Genomic DNA, 16,079 nt, shown 5'->3' on the forward strand with positions numbered 1-16,079 from the left:
AACATTTTTATAACACCTCACTAAAAAAATCCTGTATCTATTACCAGTCATTCCCCATCTCCCCCCCCCCCCCAACTGCTGGCAACCACTAATCTACTTTCTATTTGATTTTCTTACTCTAGATACTATAAAAAAGTAACTCTTCCTGTCAAGATGCTTTCACTTAGCATATTTTTTTCAGGTTTTATCCACATTGTAGCATATATCAGTACTTACTTCCTTCTTATGGCTAAATTATACTCCAGTACATGGATGTACCATTGTTAGTTCATGTTTTGCTGCTATAACAGAATAGAATAGACTGGGTCATTCATAATTAGCAGAAATCTATTGGCTCACAGCTCTGGAGATTGGGAAGTCCAGGATCAAGGGGCTGGAATCTGCTCAGGGTCTTCTCTGCATCATCCCACATGGCAGAAGGTAGAAAGAGAGAGGAGGGAAAGAAGGGAGAGAGCGCTCATGTGTACACACACACATGCACATGTGTGTACATGGAAGGAAGGAAAACTTGTCCTTTTATAAGGGTCCACTCTTGTGATAACAAAACCACCCCACAATAATTGTATGAACCCATTCATGAGATTAGTGCCCCTATGACCCAAATATCTCCTATTAGGACCCACCTTCCACTGGTGATCAAGTTTCCAACACGGGACACATTCAAATTATAGCAATCATATTTGTTTATCCATTCATCAGGTGATGAACATTTGGGTTATTTACACTTTGTGGTTTTTGTAAATAGTGGTGCTACATATTTTCATGTAAGTTTTTTTTTAAAAATGTGAGTCCTTATTTCTAAGTTTCTTGGATATTGAAGTGGAATTGCTAGATCCTATGTTCATTCTAGTTAACTTTCTGAGGAGCTTCCAAATTGTTTTCCAAGGCAGTAGCACCATTTCAGATTCACACCAGCAATAAATAAAGGTTCCAATGATCGTTATTATCCATAATTATTATTATTAATAATTATTGCCGAAGGGGTTTATAGCTCAGCGGTAGAGTGCTTGCCTCTCACATGAGAGGCACTGGGTTCGATCCTTAGTACCACATAAAAATAAATAAATGAAGTAAAAAGATAAAAAAAAAAGATATTATGTCTATTTTTAAAAAATCTTTAAAAAATATTATTATTATTGCCATCCCAGTGGGTTTGAAATGATAGCTCATTGTGATTTGATTTGCATTTCCCTATAACTAGTGATGTCAAGCATCTTTTAATGTGCTTATTGGCCTTAGGTATATTTTCTTTGAAGAAAAATCTATGTCCTTTGCCCTTCTTTTTTTTTTTTTTTTTTTTTTTTTTTGGTACCTGGGATTGAACTCAGGAGCACTTAACCACTGAGCCAGCCCTATTTTATATTTTATAGAGACAGAGTCTCACTGAGTTGCTTAGCACCTCGATTTTGCTGAGGCTGGCTTTGAACTCATGATCTACCTACCTCAACCTCCCAAGCCTCTGGGATTACAGGTGTGTGCCACAGTGCCCAGCTCCTTTGCCAATTTTTTTTTTAATTTTTTTATTGCTCAAAACATTACAATGATCTTGACATATCATATATTTGATTCAAATGGGGTATGTAATTTTATTTTTCCACGTGTACAGATTGCAGGATCACATTGGTTTGGCTTCTTTTTATGGTTGAGTTGTAGTGCTAGTTGGATACCAGAACTCCTGTCAAATAACATTTTGCATTTGAGCATTTGTTTTCACTTTCTTGGGAGTGTCCTTTGAAGCACAAATTTATTTTTTACTTTGATGAAATTCAATTTGTCTGGTTTTTTTCCTTTGGTTGCTTATATTTTGGATATTTAAAAAACCATTGCCTAATCCAAGGTAATGAAGGTTTATACCTAAGATGTCTTCTAAAAATTTATAGCTTTATCTCTTGCATTTAGGTCTTTGATCCATTTTGAGCTAATTTTTTTTAAATTCTTTAGTTGTAGATGGACACAATACCTTTATTTATCTATCTTTATGTGGTGCTGAGGATCAAACCCAGTGCCTCACCTGTGCTAGGCAAGTGCTCTACTACTGGGCCACAACCTCAGCCCCTGATCTAATTTTTGTGTGCTATTCTTCGCCATCATTGTAGACTGTTGTTTTCCAAGGCTACCCCAAGAAGGAAGGGGAAGTTAGGTTCAGGGTGAGTTAAGACACCACAAATCTCACTGCTCAGACTGAGGTTCATTTTGAACAAATGATCTCCAGATTTCACTGCAAACCTTTAATTTCCAGTTTTCTGGGAAAAAAAAATTGTTACTGACAATTTTTGCCAGCTTTACCCCACACTTTCATGGTAAAGAGAACTTTTGAGAGTTTTGTTCTCCACCATTTTCACTAATGTCACTCATAATAATTGAAAGTCATCTTTACCCTTTCACATTTGTATCATTTAAAGGATCCTCAATCCTCTTCGTAACAGCAGGGGGTGGGGAAATTCACACCAGCCTTCATCAATGAAGTTCCAATTGGTCAGGTAACATTGCTAGGGTTGAGAAATGTCAGTCTTATGTGAAAATTTTATCCCTGTCATTTATTCTGGCAATGATTTACGAGAAACACACATGCGCACACACACACACACACACAAAGTTGTATAAAGTAAGGAAAATTGCATAAAAATGAAAAGATAAATTTTATCTTTAGAGACTTGGCAAGAATGCAACCATTTCTCACTCTTTCTGTGTCTCCTCTGATCATCATCTAGTGGGAGGACGGGAGGGCAGGTGTGGAGAATATGCTCAGAGGGGTTTTCCATATGGTTAGATGTGGAAAAAGATACATTGAGAAGTAGGACTGGAAAACTACTACTTCTGTTTCTTGTCACAAGAAATTAACAAAAGTTCTTGATTTAAACTCTAGGACTCTACCAGGATAGATAAGATTGTATAGTTGGTTTTAATTTGCCTAGAAACTATGATTACTTTTGCTTTTCAGCTATTAATACTACATTGAATGTGGTAATTAAGTCTGAGTGCCCTTAAGGCTAAAACAGAAAGGTAGGAAAAAGTAACTTGGTTTCTCACAGGAACAGCATTCTCATTACAAGATTGTTCTAGAAATACTTACTTCTTAGATCAGCGTTTCTCAAAGTGGAGTTTAGGGACCACCTGCCTAAGAATGACTTAAAGGACTTGAATACAGGTTTTAAGGTCCCACCCCAGAACTATGGAGTTGGAATAGCTAGGGTTAGTGCCTTGGGATGCATATTTTAGCTTATTAAAATTTCTAGACAGGAACCCTATACCACAATTTTTAAACATCTTTATTCAGATATATTGACATAATTAAAAAAATTGATAGTCCTCAGATCAAAGACCTAAATGCAAAATTTAAACTATAAAACATAAAACATTTAGAAGTAGATACAGGACAAAATGTACATGGTCTTTAGATGACTAGATAAGATACTAAAACCATGTCATCTAAAGAGGCTCAGAAGATCTGTTAGGCAAAAAGGCATTTATTTGGGATCTTAGAATTATGACTGAGGGAACAGACTTCACCAGAAACCAGAATGTGTCCATGTATCCCATTAGGAAAAGGTTTAGAGAGGTTTTTGTTTGTTTGGTTGGTTGGTTGGTTTAGTTTGGTTTTTGTACTGGGGATTGAACCCAGGTAGTATTTTTAAGGGTTAAAAATAAGTGGGGGGAGGTTTACATGAGTTATGTAGGGTTTTTACCAAGAATTACAATTGGAGGGCTGGGATTGTAGTTCAGTGGCAGAGTGTTTGACTTGCTCATGTGAGGCACTGGGTTCGATCCTCAGCACCACATAAAAATAAATAAATAAAATAAAGATATTGTGTCCATCTACAACTAAAAAAATTAAAAATAAAAAGAATTACAATTGGAGGATAAATTTACTTCTATAGCTCATTGGTCTAGTAAAGATCATTGCAGACCATACATTCTAGGAAAGAGTATAGGATGCACAGTCCTTGAGATGTTTCTTCTCATCAAATAACTTCTTTTTGGCATGTCAGCAATTTCATAAAGGGTTCCCCCACAAAAAAAAAAAATGGAGCTGTCACAAAATTAGGTCACTACTACTGATTTTCTTTCACAATCCATAAAATTTTTAAAAATTGGATTTCATCAAAATTAAAATCATCTGCTGTTCAAATTTAATTTTAAAAACATGAAAAGATAAACCACACACTGAAAGAAAAAAGATTTTTTTTTGGTACTGGGGATTGAACTCAGGGGGCACTCAACCACTGAGCCACATCCCCAGCCCTATTTTGTATTTTATTTAGAGACAGGGTCTCATTGAGTTGCTTAGCACCTCACTTTTGCTGAGACTGGCTCTGAACTCGTGATCCTCCTGCCACAGCCTCCCGAGTTGCTGGGATTACAGGCATGCACCATCCTGTGCCTGGCTGAAAGAAAATATTTGCAGAATATGTAATTAAAGACTTGTATCTAAGAGGTATACAAAGCTCTCAAAACCCAATGAGAGAACAATAAACAAAATATTTGAACTGACACATCACTAAAGAAGATATACAGATGGCAAAGATCCACTTTAAGTGATTTTTATTGTTGTTGTTTTTGTTTTTGTTTTGTGTATTATGTGAGATATGGATCAAAGTTCAGGTGTTTGATATATTGATATCTGTTGATATATTTCCATATTGATATCTAGTTGGTCTATGAAATTTGTTTAAAAGACTCTTCTTTCTCCAACTGACTATTTATAGAAGTGAGACTATTTATATAAGTGCATCTGTTTCTGGATGTTCTATTCTTTTCCTTTGATCTATTTGTCCATCTTGACATTAACGTCCTCATTATCTCAATTACTATGGCTTCATAATAAGTCTTAAAATCAGATAATTTGAGTCTTCCAACTTTGTTCTTCCTTTTGAAGTTGTTTTGGTTATTCTATGTTCTTTACATTTTCATATACAGTTGTCCCTTGGGATCCATGGGGTATTGGTTCTGTATATATGCTCAAATTCCTTATGTAAAATGGAATAGTATCTGCACATAATCTATACACATCTGTTTTTCTCCCTTTTTTCCAATGCTGGGGATCAGATCCAGGGCTTTCCAGATGCTATACCCCTAGCCCTGTGCACATTTTCTTCTGTACTTTATTCATCTCTAGATTAATTATAATACCTGATACAATGTAAATGCTACATAAATAGTTGTTGCACTCTATTGTTTAAGGAATAAGATTTTTTAAAATTCTGTGCATGTTCATTACAGATGCAATTATTTTTTTCCAAATATCTTCTGTTTACAGTTGGTTGAGTCCATGGAGGGAAGAGATACAGATACAGAGAGTCAACTGTATATTTTAGAATGAGCTTGTCAATTTCTGGGGGGAAAAAAACTTGCTGAGATTTGATTGGGATCACTTTAGTGATCTATAGATCAATTGACTTTTTCCACAATATTGAGCAAAATCTACAATTTAAATCTTAACTGAATCTCCCCTGATTAGCCCTGGCCTGTAGTTAAAAAGACACATTTGTTTGGAAGGTAAAAATGTATTTATTCAGCTAAAATTCAGACACACATTTCCCAGACCCTCCTCAAGGCCTGGCACCATGCTCTCTAGGTTATGACAGGAAGGTAAAATCCAGATAATAAGCCAACCAGAACCAGCATGTAGTTTCCATTAAAAGAAAAGAAAGAAAAAAAAAAAAAAAAACCCTGAAAGCCCCACAGTTGTCCCAGTCCCTTTTTTCACAGATATGCAAACTGAGGGTCAATTTTACCAGTGACATTTCACAAGGGCTCTAAGAACTCGGAAAGGCCCACAGTGAGTGGGAGGCAGAGCCTTGAGCTGGACCCTATGAGGAGATGAGACTCTCAGGGGCAGAATAGAGACTCAGGGGCACCCAGGCAGTGGGGGAGGGTGGTATGCAAGTTCCAAGTTCAGGAATGTCAAGAACATTGGCCCCTTGTATATGTCTAGCACTTCACAAAGATCTGACATAGAACCATTATCACCCTATAGCACCTTTCATCCTTAGGGATTCTTGGGCCTAATAATTTTATGCAATGAGCAAGGCATAAGATACCTGGGGTTATGGGTGAGAAGGACACTGGGAGCCAGGGAGGGATTGGAGACAGCCTAGCAGCAGAGGGCATTGTATCCAAAGGATGTTATGGAGTCAGAGTTTGGTCAGGGAAGAGGAATGTTTAACAAATGCATGGGGAGAGGTCAAGGAGAGAGATGGGCCCTGTGGTTTGGGACGTCTTTGTATGTGGCATGATGGGATGGTCTAGGGGGCTGTGGGGAAAGCCCACGGGGCAGGCAGCTTTATGATAGCAGCACTTAGGTGGGATACAAGGCAAGGTAGAAACCAAGTCCACAGTTCCATCCTAGTCACTGGGCAACATGTTCTAGTCACTTGGATAATAAAAGATGCCTCTGGAGTCCTTCGAAGACCACAGAGCTGCCTCCAAGGGAGAACATATGCAATGGTGATTTGAATCCTGGCTTGAGAGGTCATGGGTAGAGTTGGAAGAAATGCCATTGAGATGAGAGAGTAAGCCTCATATATCAGGCGGAAGAGTTCAGATTTTAGGCTGTTGTAGGCAACAAAGGGGCAGGCAGGTGGGGAAGCCACTCGAGTTGAGATGTGTTATTTTTATTACACCTAGGATGACATCCAAATAAAGAATGTGATTCTTATTACTGTCCAGAGGTTTGTGATCTACCCCTCACCTGGTCATATACTTTGGGTTCAAGTGGAAAAAATAAGTACTTCACAGGCACACTGTTTAGTTCTTAATTCAGTACTAAGGGAGCTAATTGTTGAAATATGGATGGACCCAGAGTCCAGGCACAAAGGGAACCCAGCAGGATGGGTGGGAGAAACAATGGCTACCAGGGACAGGCAAGCCAGAAACTGTTTTTGAATAAGTAGGAAAATAAGATTAAGATCTATACACGGGCTGGGGTTGTAGCTCAGTGGCAGAGCGCTTGCCTCAAATGCATGAGACCCTGGGTTCGATCCCCAGCACCACATAAAAATAAGTAAATAAAAATAAAGATATTGTGTCTATCTACAACTAAAAAAATTTTTTAAAAAGCTCTATACACTTTGATATATTTTATAGTATTCTATGTATACGTGTATGAAAAATCAATATATACAATCCATTCAAAGTAGCTTAAATTTGAGAGTGTTGTTTTGCTTTGTTTCAGGCCAAGGGAATCTACAGTTTGAAGCAACCACTGGGTGAGTAGTGGGGTTTTTTTGTTTGTTTGTTGTTGTTGTTATTTGTTTGTTTTATTTTGTTTTGTTTTTTTAAGAAATGTCAAGGGGCTGGGGTTGTGGCTCAGTGGTAGAACACATGCCTAGCATATGTGAGGCACTGGGTTTGATTCTCAGCACTGCATATAAATAAATGAAAAAAAATAAAGGTCTATCAACATCTAAAAAAATTTTTTTAAAGAAATGTTAAATGCTATGGACAATTCATATTGATTTTGCATGATTCTTCTTATAGAATTTTTAACATTGAACGTGCTATGAATAATTTCCAATCTTAAAAAAAAAAAAAATTTCAGTTCCCTGACCCCACTGCCAGATAAAGGCAGCTTTTCCAGTGCTGACTCACTGGGCCATCAATTAAAGTGATACCTGCCACTTTGAATCCTCCTTTAATTGCTGCTGCATCTATTTGTTTGTTTGTTTTTAATATTCAAATGAGAACTTCCAATTCTACTCCTATTTTCATGTGCCTGCCTGTCCTTCTTTGCTGAGTGGATACCAGTATCCTCTCACGTTAATTCCTACAGCTTCCCTCTCTCCACTAAGAGCTCTTCTGGTCACCACTGTCCTCTCATTCCCTCTAGTCTGCAGGAGGATGCACTTACACTCCCTTCAGGAGGTAAACTTTCTCTGTAATTCCTCTCCCTGGCCAAGGCATGAAGGAGGAACCCACTATGTGTTTCCTGAATAAACCTTAGTCTGTGATCCAGTTTTGATACAGGATCCCACTTAAATTTTTTAGGCTCATTTATCCTGCTCCTAATGGAGCTGCCCAAAGAGGTGGGAGTCAGTGAAGGCTCTAGAAACCAGCAGAGTTTCTCTCCCTGCTCTTTGCACACACGATATTATGAAGTACTCTCTAATTACACCATGTAGTGGACCGTTTTATTATTTTATGATGTGTTTTTCTCTCTACTAGACCATAAATTTCTCTAGGGCATGGAGGTTGTCTTGTTAGTTTTAGCTTCCCTTGGGCCTCATATACAAGGTCCTGTCACTTGTATAGGTGCTCAGTAGATGTTTAGTGAATGAAAGAACTCATTGAAGCATCAAGTGAAGCTTGCAAACTACTCTGTAAACAAAGTTGTGGGGAGGGGCAGTGCCAAGGTTTAGCTCAGGCACATCTCATTTACTTGGACCTCCTGTGTCTAGTAGGTGTTAGATCTAATCTAATCCAAAAGACTTGGTACAACAGTTTGCATTTCAGGCCAATAATCAGGAGAGGAGGGAACTGCAGTGAGCTAGTGAAACAGTCTTTGGGAATCCAGAAGGGGATTTCTCCTCTTTACCTCCCCACCTTTAAGATTTGCAGCCATGTAGGGCACAAAGGCACACACCTATAATCCCAGTGGTTTAGGAGGCTGAGGCAGGAGGATCATGAGTTTAAAGCCAGCCTCAGCAAAAGTGAGGCACTAAGCAACTCAGTGAGACCCTGTCTCTAAATACAATACAAAATAGGGTGGAGATATGGCTCAGTGGTCAAGTGCCCCTGAGTTCAATCCCCAGTACCTCTCCCAGCCCCCCAAAAAAGAATATTGTGAGTTCAAATCTAACCTCAACAACTTTGCAAGGTCCTAAGCAACTCAGTGAGATCCTGTCTCTAAATAAATAAATAAATAAATACAAAAAAGTGCTGGGACTGTGGCTCAGTGATTAAGTGCTCCTGGGTTCAATCCTTGGTACCCACCCACCCACCCTCCGCCCCCAAAAAAAGTTTTGCAGACAGAGATTAACTTTATTATCCAACAAGAGGTGTCCTTTGAATGTTCCCTTTTCCATTGTTGGATGTTACCATAGAGTTGGGGCAGATCTTAGATCACAGGTAAAGGAGCAGAGAGAAGTTGCACACAGAGACTTAAGACCAGGGATAACCTAGTACAAGCCAATGCTGCTCTGGCTGGTAGAAGGAGGAATGCAAGTGCTGTTCTCTCCCATGATTCAGTGCTCCTCTGTATTTCTCTAAAGCAAAGGCAATGGAGTGGAATGTGTTCCTGGGACTGAAAACACAGATAGAGCTACAACTAGCAAGGAAGAGCCAGTCTCCAGCACTCATGGAATGAAAGGTAGGACCCAATGGAGAGCAAAGCACAGAAGCAGGGTGACACTGCTACTGAGCCACTGGGGAAGACACCCGAGTCCCGGCCCTCCCTTAGAAGTAAGAGGGAGGAGAAAGAACAGCATCTATACCCTTTATGTGGCATAAAATCAATTTCCTGCTGTTCATTTGTGGTGTTCTAATTAGGCCAGAAGTCTCACATTGAGAGTTAACTCCTCTCTAGAGGAGCTGCTCTGTGAAGGAGTAGTTGTTGCAGGTAAGAGCAGCGCCAGAAGGTCTGTTCTTTAGAAGCAAGATGTGTGGAGGCACTTTACTTCTCGCTCTCTCCAGGAATTTTGAATTTTGAATTTTGAATTTTGCTGCTTCCCAAAACTCTCTGTGGAAAGATTCAGAGCTCTTGATCCAGGTACTTTCCCATAGGATATCACCTCTAAGCACTTTGTACATCAATTTCCTACAGGCAGAATTGGGTGCAGGACGAAAATTAAATAAATAAGCAGGTGTATAGTCATTTTTATATTTCCTATTTTAAGGACATCACCGTAGGTTATGGGTTCATGGGGCTTTGAATATGTTATTTTATCATCTTATCTTTTCCTAACTATTTAAACTAAAGATAATCATTTTAAAAAAATAATCTTCTGCTTTATGCTTCCTGTCACTGCCCATAGTGAAAACCTTGGGAATTTAATATTTAAAGTTTGGGCTTTTGGACTATGTATCCATCAGCTCAGGTTGCCAGAAACAAAATGCCACAGACCAAGTGGCTTAAAGAACAGAAACTTCCTTTTCACAGTTCCAGAGGCTGGAAGTCTGAAATTAGGTAACAGAATGCTTGGTGCTAGTTGGGGGTCCCCTTCCTGGATGGCAGAGGGCTCTCTCCTCACTGTGTGCTCATGTGACCTCCACGTTCAGTGGGTCAGGGCAAAGAAGCAGCTCTCTGGTGTCTCTTCTAAGGGCACTGATCCCATATGACCAAGGCCCTGCCCTCCTGACCTCATTAGGTCCTCTCACCTCCAAAGGTCCCATCTCCAAATACCACCACATGAGGCATTAGGGCTTCAACATGTGAATGGGTTGGAGCATGAACATTTAGCCCATAGCAGACCATTTGTGATTAACTTGGTGCAATACAAAGTATGTCTTCAGGCACATACTTTATTTTACAATGGCTGCTAGAAGAAGTATTAGTTCAAAATGCACTTATTGAGCACTTAGAAAGCACAAAAGTCATTAAACAAGCCCAGACCCAGAACCCCGTTTCCACTCCCATCTACCCCAGGCCAAGACTGAATAAGTTTCTTCTTTAAGCTTCTGGACTCTTGGATGTTAATGAGCATGAGTAGCAAATTAAACAGGAAGAAGTCCACGTCATGGAGAAATCAGATGTTCAGACTTGGTCAACAAATATTAATAGTAATGCCATTTAATAAGGCAGTAATTGTCAACTAGGGTGTGTTTGTGCTATAAAATTTTATATTTAGAAAATGAAAAGCGACCTGTTTTCTTCTAAGGACAAACCGGGAAAATAAGGATTGAGAAAAATCTTGGTTCTAGAATATGGTGTATAAATCTTTCGTTAGGCCTAGTCTTCCATGGGAGGTGGCAGGAGCTCTGGGAGGTTGGAGGTTTTTGTTTTATTTTCCTGTGGAAATTTCAGGTTGGCTTGTGAAAAGCTTTTTTTTTTTTTTGAAGGAAAATAAAACTGAATTTATATCTCCTAAGTAACTGGTCGTATCTTCTAACACTGTCTCATATTTACTATGGTGGTTAGAGGGCGTCACATTCCAGTTTCCTCTTGCTTTGAAAAACTCAATGTTAGGTAGGATGCCTGGTGTTGGGCTCCTGTTTCATCTGGGGCCCAATAGACCAACAAAATATGTTGGCACTTCAGTTCTCAACCTATTAGGTTGTTGATTTAATAGGTGACTTTTCAGATTACTGGGACTTTAAAACACTGAACCTATGAAAGCTAGCCAGGTCATAATGTATGTCATGCTCATGAGGTGTTTTCACAAAAAGATCTTTATGAGCTGATCTGTTTGAGGATAGAAGGGTCAACAATAACAAAGATGTCCAAATATGATCACCAGGAGATATGAACTAACATATAGATTTATAATTCCTCTTTTACCCAGATCATAAGGATGAGGATTATCCAAGTGCCTTCCTTCCTTTCCTCTCTCTCTCTCTCCACTAACTTAAGGTCATTATGCCCAAAAGGCATGGTGTGAGCAGAAGAAAGAAAGGATGACTTTTAGTGCGCACTTGATTTGAACTGTGTCTGTACATGTTCATGTATATCTGTGCACACTCAGGCATACACAACTTTCAATAATAGGAAGGCTGCCTGGTTTCAGGGGACAAAAAGGTGGCAGTAGAATGACAAATGTGTTGATATAAGCTGAGATGACCTTTCACTAATTAGGCTCATGAAAACCAGTCAGCTCTTGAGAAGATTGGCTGACACCATAAAATCAAAAAATATACTAATAATTCAGTTGGGTTGTGAAAAGTAGCCTAAAACACAAAAACACTACATGCGGGTGAGGCTGTGGAGCAACAGGAACTCTCATTCATTGCTGGTGGGAATGCAAAATGGCTTAGTTACTTTGGAAGGCAGTTTAATAATTTCTCACAAAACCGAATATATTCTTTCCATACAATTGAGCATGCATGCTCAGTATTTTCCCAGGGGAGTTGAAAACGTATGTCTCTACAAAAACCTGCACACAAATATTTCTACATGTTTTTATTCACATTTTGCCAACCCTGGAAGCAACCAAGATATCCTTCAATGGGTAAACAGATAAACTGGTATATCCAGTCAATGGAATATTATTCAGCACTAAAGAAATGAGCCCTCAAGCCAAGAAGAGACATTTAAAAAAAAAACCCTAAATGCATACTATTCAGTGCAAAAGGCCAGGTCTGAGAAATCTATAATTCATATGATCCCAGCTTTATGACATTTTAGAAAATTCAAATTTTTTATTATCTGGAGATGGTAAAGGGATCATTTGTTGTCAGGAGTTAGTGTGGAAGAGAAGGATGAGTATACAGAGTGGGGATTTTTAGGACACTGAAAATATTCTGGTGTGATACTGTAATGGTGGATACATATCATTTGTCCAAACCCATAGAGTGTGCATCACCAAGAGCAAACCCTGACGTAAGCAATGGACTTTGGATGAGTACGAGTATCCATCAGCTTCACCCCTCTGGTAATGATGGTGATGGTGAGGAGGCTAGGCATGTGTAGGGGCAGGGGCCTTATGGAAAATCTCTGAACCTTCCTCCACATTTTCTTATGAAATTTTTTCTGCTTAAAAAAAATAGGAGCCTTCATAAAGACTTTCTTCATATAGACCACATGCACATTATTGTATTAGACAGTGTTGAAACCTGCCCAGTTCCTCTTTATCAGGCTGGTACATCCATTTACTTCCCAATTGCTTTGAAGTTAGCTGATGATATCTCACAGTTGTGCCCTTCTAAGAACTGCCCTCAGCTGACGAGAGCTGTCTAGCCAGGAAATGCCTGTGAGGCTACATCCTCCCCCAAGGGTAGCTTGTGGCCCACAAATGGGTTACTAGTTCAGGGTACAAAAGCCAACCCTCTGTACCAAGATAACACCCTTGTGGTCCCATGTGTGCTCTAGCATTTCCTAGGGGATCGGGCTGATGCTAGACTTCAGCCAAACCCACTTCTATGCTTACTTCTTCCCCGCCCTGTTTTCTGCCCTCACTCTCTCACAGGTTTCATCTGAAAGCCCTTTCTCAATAACACACTTGCACAATCTGCTTCCTGACCTAAGATAGTACAAGAGAAATCCAAGAAACAATGGGACTCTGGTATTGGGTCACCTGCTGGCAATTAGTAATAAGGACCCCATCAGTGGTGTTAACAGAGTATTGAGAGTCCTGATCCCTGAACTGCTGTGGTTCAATTGCCTGGACCTTCACCTGTGGTGAGCTGGGATCAGATATAGGTGGGCAGTGACACGCCAGCTGGTGCTAGGTCTTTGGAGAGGATGGTGGAATTAGGAGTCTGCTGCTAAGTAACACTGAGGCACTGAAGATAAAGGGACAGACCCACATTAGTCACCAATTTAAAGCCCATTGTGAGAATCAGAGGGCCTCCTTGCCAATGTTCAGCTCCTCATCTCCAGCCAGACTGAGCTGAAGAGCCAATGGCAGAATTTAAGAAAAGGATACATTTTCAGGCAAGGCAAATCTGTCACTTGGTCATTTTGGGATCCTAGCCAGTAGATGAGGAGACAAAGTCAGGTCATGATAGGTAAAAAGGACCCTAAGCATTGAAATGAGAATTCTAGGTCCATACCCTTTATCCCCTGGATAAAGCGATGACCTACTCCCCCTTATTAAGAGAGAGACCCTCTCCTATCCCCCCAGGACTGTACAGAACCTGCAGATGAAGCATGTAAGACAATGTTTGCTCTTCCTCATGTTTTCCGTATCTCCCTTCCAAACCCTTTCCAGAATAGAGACTAGGATGGGCATTACAACATGACCTGACCTGGGGTAGAAGCACATGGACCTATGGTCATGAGCTCCAAAGGCAAAGATCTTTGAATTATGCATTAGTGCCCATCTAAGAAGATCCATTATAGAAAAGGTACCAAAAGACCAATCCAGGAGAAGGAAGATGGCGGCAAGGGGAGTGCATTGCCCCCGTGTGCTGCTTCACTGTGTGGGAGTATGACAAGTCAGGACGGCTAAAGGCTATCTTGTTAGGAATTTCCAGCAATAGTGGGGTGCTCCGGAACCTGGAGGAAGGATTTCCATTGCACGAGGATCGGCTACGGGAACTCAAACGCGAGAGGTTTGTCGCACGGAGGGTAACACTGCTTATTCAGCAAATCGCCCCGCGGCTAGAGTCTGCAGCGCACGCTGGGATAGTGACGCAGGGTTACTTCGCTGCAGTTTCTGCCAGCCGCGCAAGCACTGTACTCAGGGCTGAATTCTGGGTTCGAGACAGGGGAAGGAAGCGGTCCATCTCGGTTCTCCACACCGGTCAGACCACAGAGGAGGCCAGCAGCCACCATGTTGGTAAACTGACGTAACCTTCCCTGTTTTCGACTGACCGCAGCTCATTCAGCCATAGAATAGGTAATTTCAGGCTGCAATTCGCCTGCGGCTTGCAGACAGATTGCTAGGGTTCAGCGCCTGGGTGCTTCTTAGAACCTGATCTTATCGGAGCGAACACCGAGCGCGGGGCGGCCAAGTTCCGGCTCCCGGAACCGTCCCGGAACCGCCCTGGCCCAGGGCTGCGGAGCCTGCGGAGGCTGCTTCTTGGACCCTGCTCCTATCAGAGCATTCACCAAGCACTAAGCAGCCGAATTCCGGCTCCCGGAACTGAGCCCGCGGGGACTGCTTCTTGGAGCTTACACTTATAGGAGCTTACACCGAGCACGGAGCGGCCGGGGCTAGGAGCCCGCGGAAACTGCTTCTCGGTCCGGGTCCTGCTGAGGGCCGGTCAGGACTCACCCGTTGCTTTGGTTGTCCAGCAAGGGGAACGAAATGCTGCCATTCGCATAGGATACCAACATGGCAGAGATCTGATGTCAGCAGAAAGCGGCGGAGGAGAGAACTTCATCAATACCAGCGGTGACATAAGCAGTTGGTCTCCTGGTAGGGGGGGTGAGGCACAGTCACCCGAGTCTCCTCAATTTGTCGTCGAGCCAGAGGGGAGGAGCCGGGCCGCCGCCAGCGCCCGGAGCAGGCCCAGCAGCTCGCCAGCGTGGTGACCGCGTGACCCCAATTGGAGAGGGGGCGGAGCGGAGCCGCCACCCGCACCCGCAAGGTGGGCAGACCCGCGACCCAGTGGTACATGGGCGTGGTAGGAGGGGCAGGGCAGAGCCGCCGTTCGCGCTTGCAAGGTAAACAGACCTGTGACAGCCTGGCGGGTCAGGCCCAGTGGCCTGCCAGTGTGGTACACACGTCACCCCAACTGGAGTAGGGGCAGAGCAGATCCTTCTCCCACGCCTGGATCAGGCCCTGCCGGTGTGGTGGTCACGTGACTCCAATTGGAGTGGGGGCGGAGCGGAACCGCCACCCGTGCCCGCAGGGTGAGCAGACCAGTGATCAACCTGCAGATCAGGCCCAGGGGTCCGCAGGCGTGGTAGGAGGGGCAGGGCAGATCCGCCGCCCGCGCCTCCAAGGTAGGCAGACCTACAACAGACCGGTGGATCAGGCCCAGGAGCCTGCCGGCGTGGTACAAACACCACCCTAATTGGAGTAGTGGCAGAGCAGAGTCGCCGCCCGTGCCAGGAACAGGCCCAGCGTCCTGCAGGCGGGGTAGTCACGACACCCCAATTGGAGTAGGGGCAGAGCAGAGCCTCCACCCGTGCCCGAAAGGTGGGCAGATCTGCGACCGACCAGCGGGACAGGCCCAGTGGCCTGCCGGTACGACAGACACGTCACCCCATTTGGAGTAGGGGCAGAGTAGAGCCGCCGCCCGCGCCTGCAGGGTAGGCAAACCTGCAACCGACCGGCGGATCAGGCCCTGTGGCCTGCCGGCGTGGTACACTCGTCACCCCAATTGGAGTAGGGGCAGAACAGAGCCGCCGCCAGCTCCCAGAACAGGCCCAGTGACCTGCCGGCGTGGTAGCCACGACACCCCAATTGGAATAAGGAGAGAGCAGAGCCGCTGCCCGCACCTGCAGGAAAGATACGCAAGCAGTATGAAAAGACAAGGAAAGAAAGGACCACAAGCAATGCAGGTCAACGCAACTTTAGAAGAGGTAACAGCTGCAG

The 16,079-nt window shown here is 42.6% G+C and overlaps 1 protein-coding gene and 1 non-coding gene across 5 annotated transcripts in view; both read left to right on the plus strand.

Annotated features, from left to right (window-relative positions):
• Mcf2l2 (MCF.2 cell line derived transforming sequence-like 2) overlaps nt 1-16,079 on the plus strand; it is a 279,778-nt gene that overhangs the window by 246,454 nt on the left and 17,245 nt on the right. For 2 of the 4 annotated variants that reach the window (XM_027942238.3, XM_071615437.1), the window contains 2 exons: nt 7,175-7,208; nt 9,210-9,307. In XM_027942238.3, the coding sequence (XP_027798039.2) occupies nt 7,175-7,208; nt 9,210-9,307 (132 nt within the window). The remainder of the gene's footprint in view (nt 1-7,174; nt 7,209-9,209; nt 9,308-16,079) is intronic. The other 2 variants (XM_071615435.1, XM_071615436.1) reach the window with 1 other exon arrangement.
• Trnal-caa (transfer RNA leucine (anticodon CAA)) lies at nt 6,923-6,995 on the plus strand. The gene has a single exon. It is a non-coding gene; the product is annotated as a tRNA-Leu (tRNA).

Source organism: Marmota flaviventris, chromosome 8, assembly GCF_047511675.1.
Source record: "Marmota flaviventris isolate mMarFla1 chromosome 8, mMarFla1.hap1, whole genome shotgun sequence".
Taxonomy (NCBI): domain Eukaryota; kingdom Metazoa; phylum Chordata; class Mammalia; order Rodentia; family Sciuridae; genus Marmota; species Marmota flaviventris.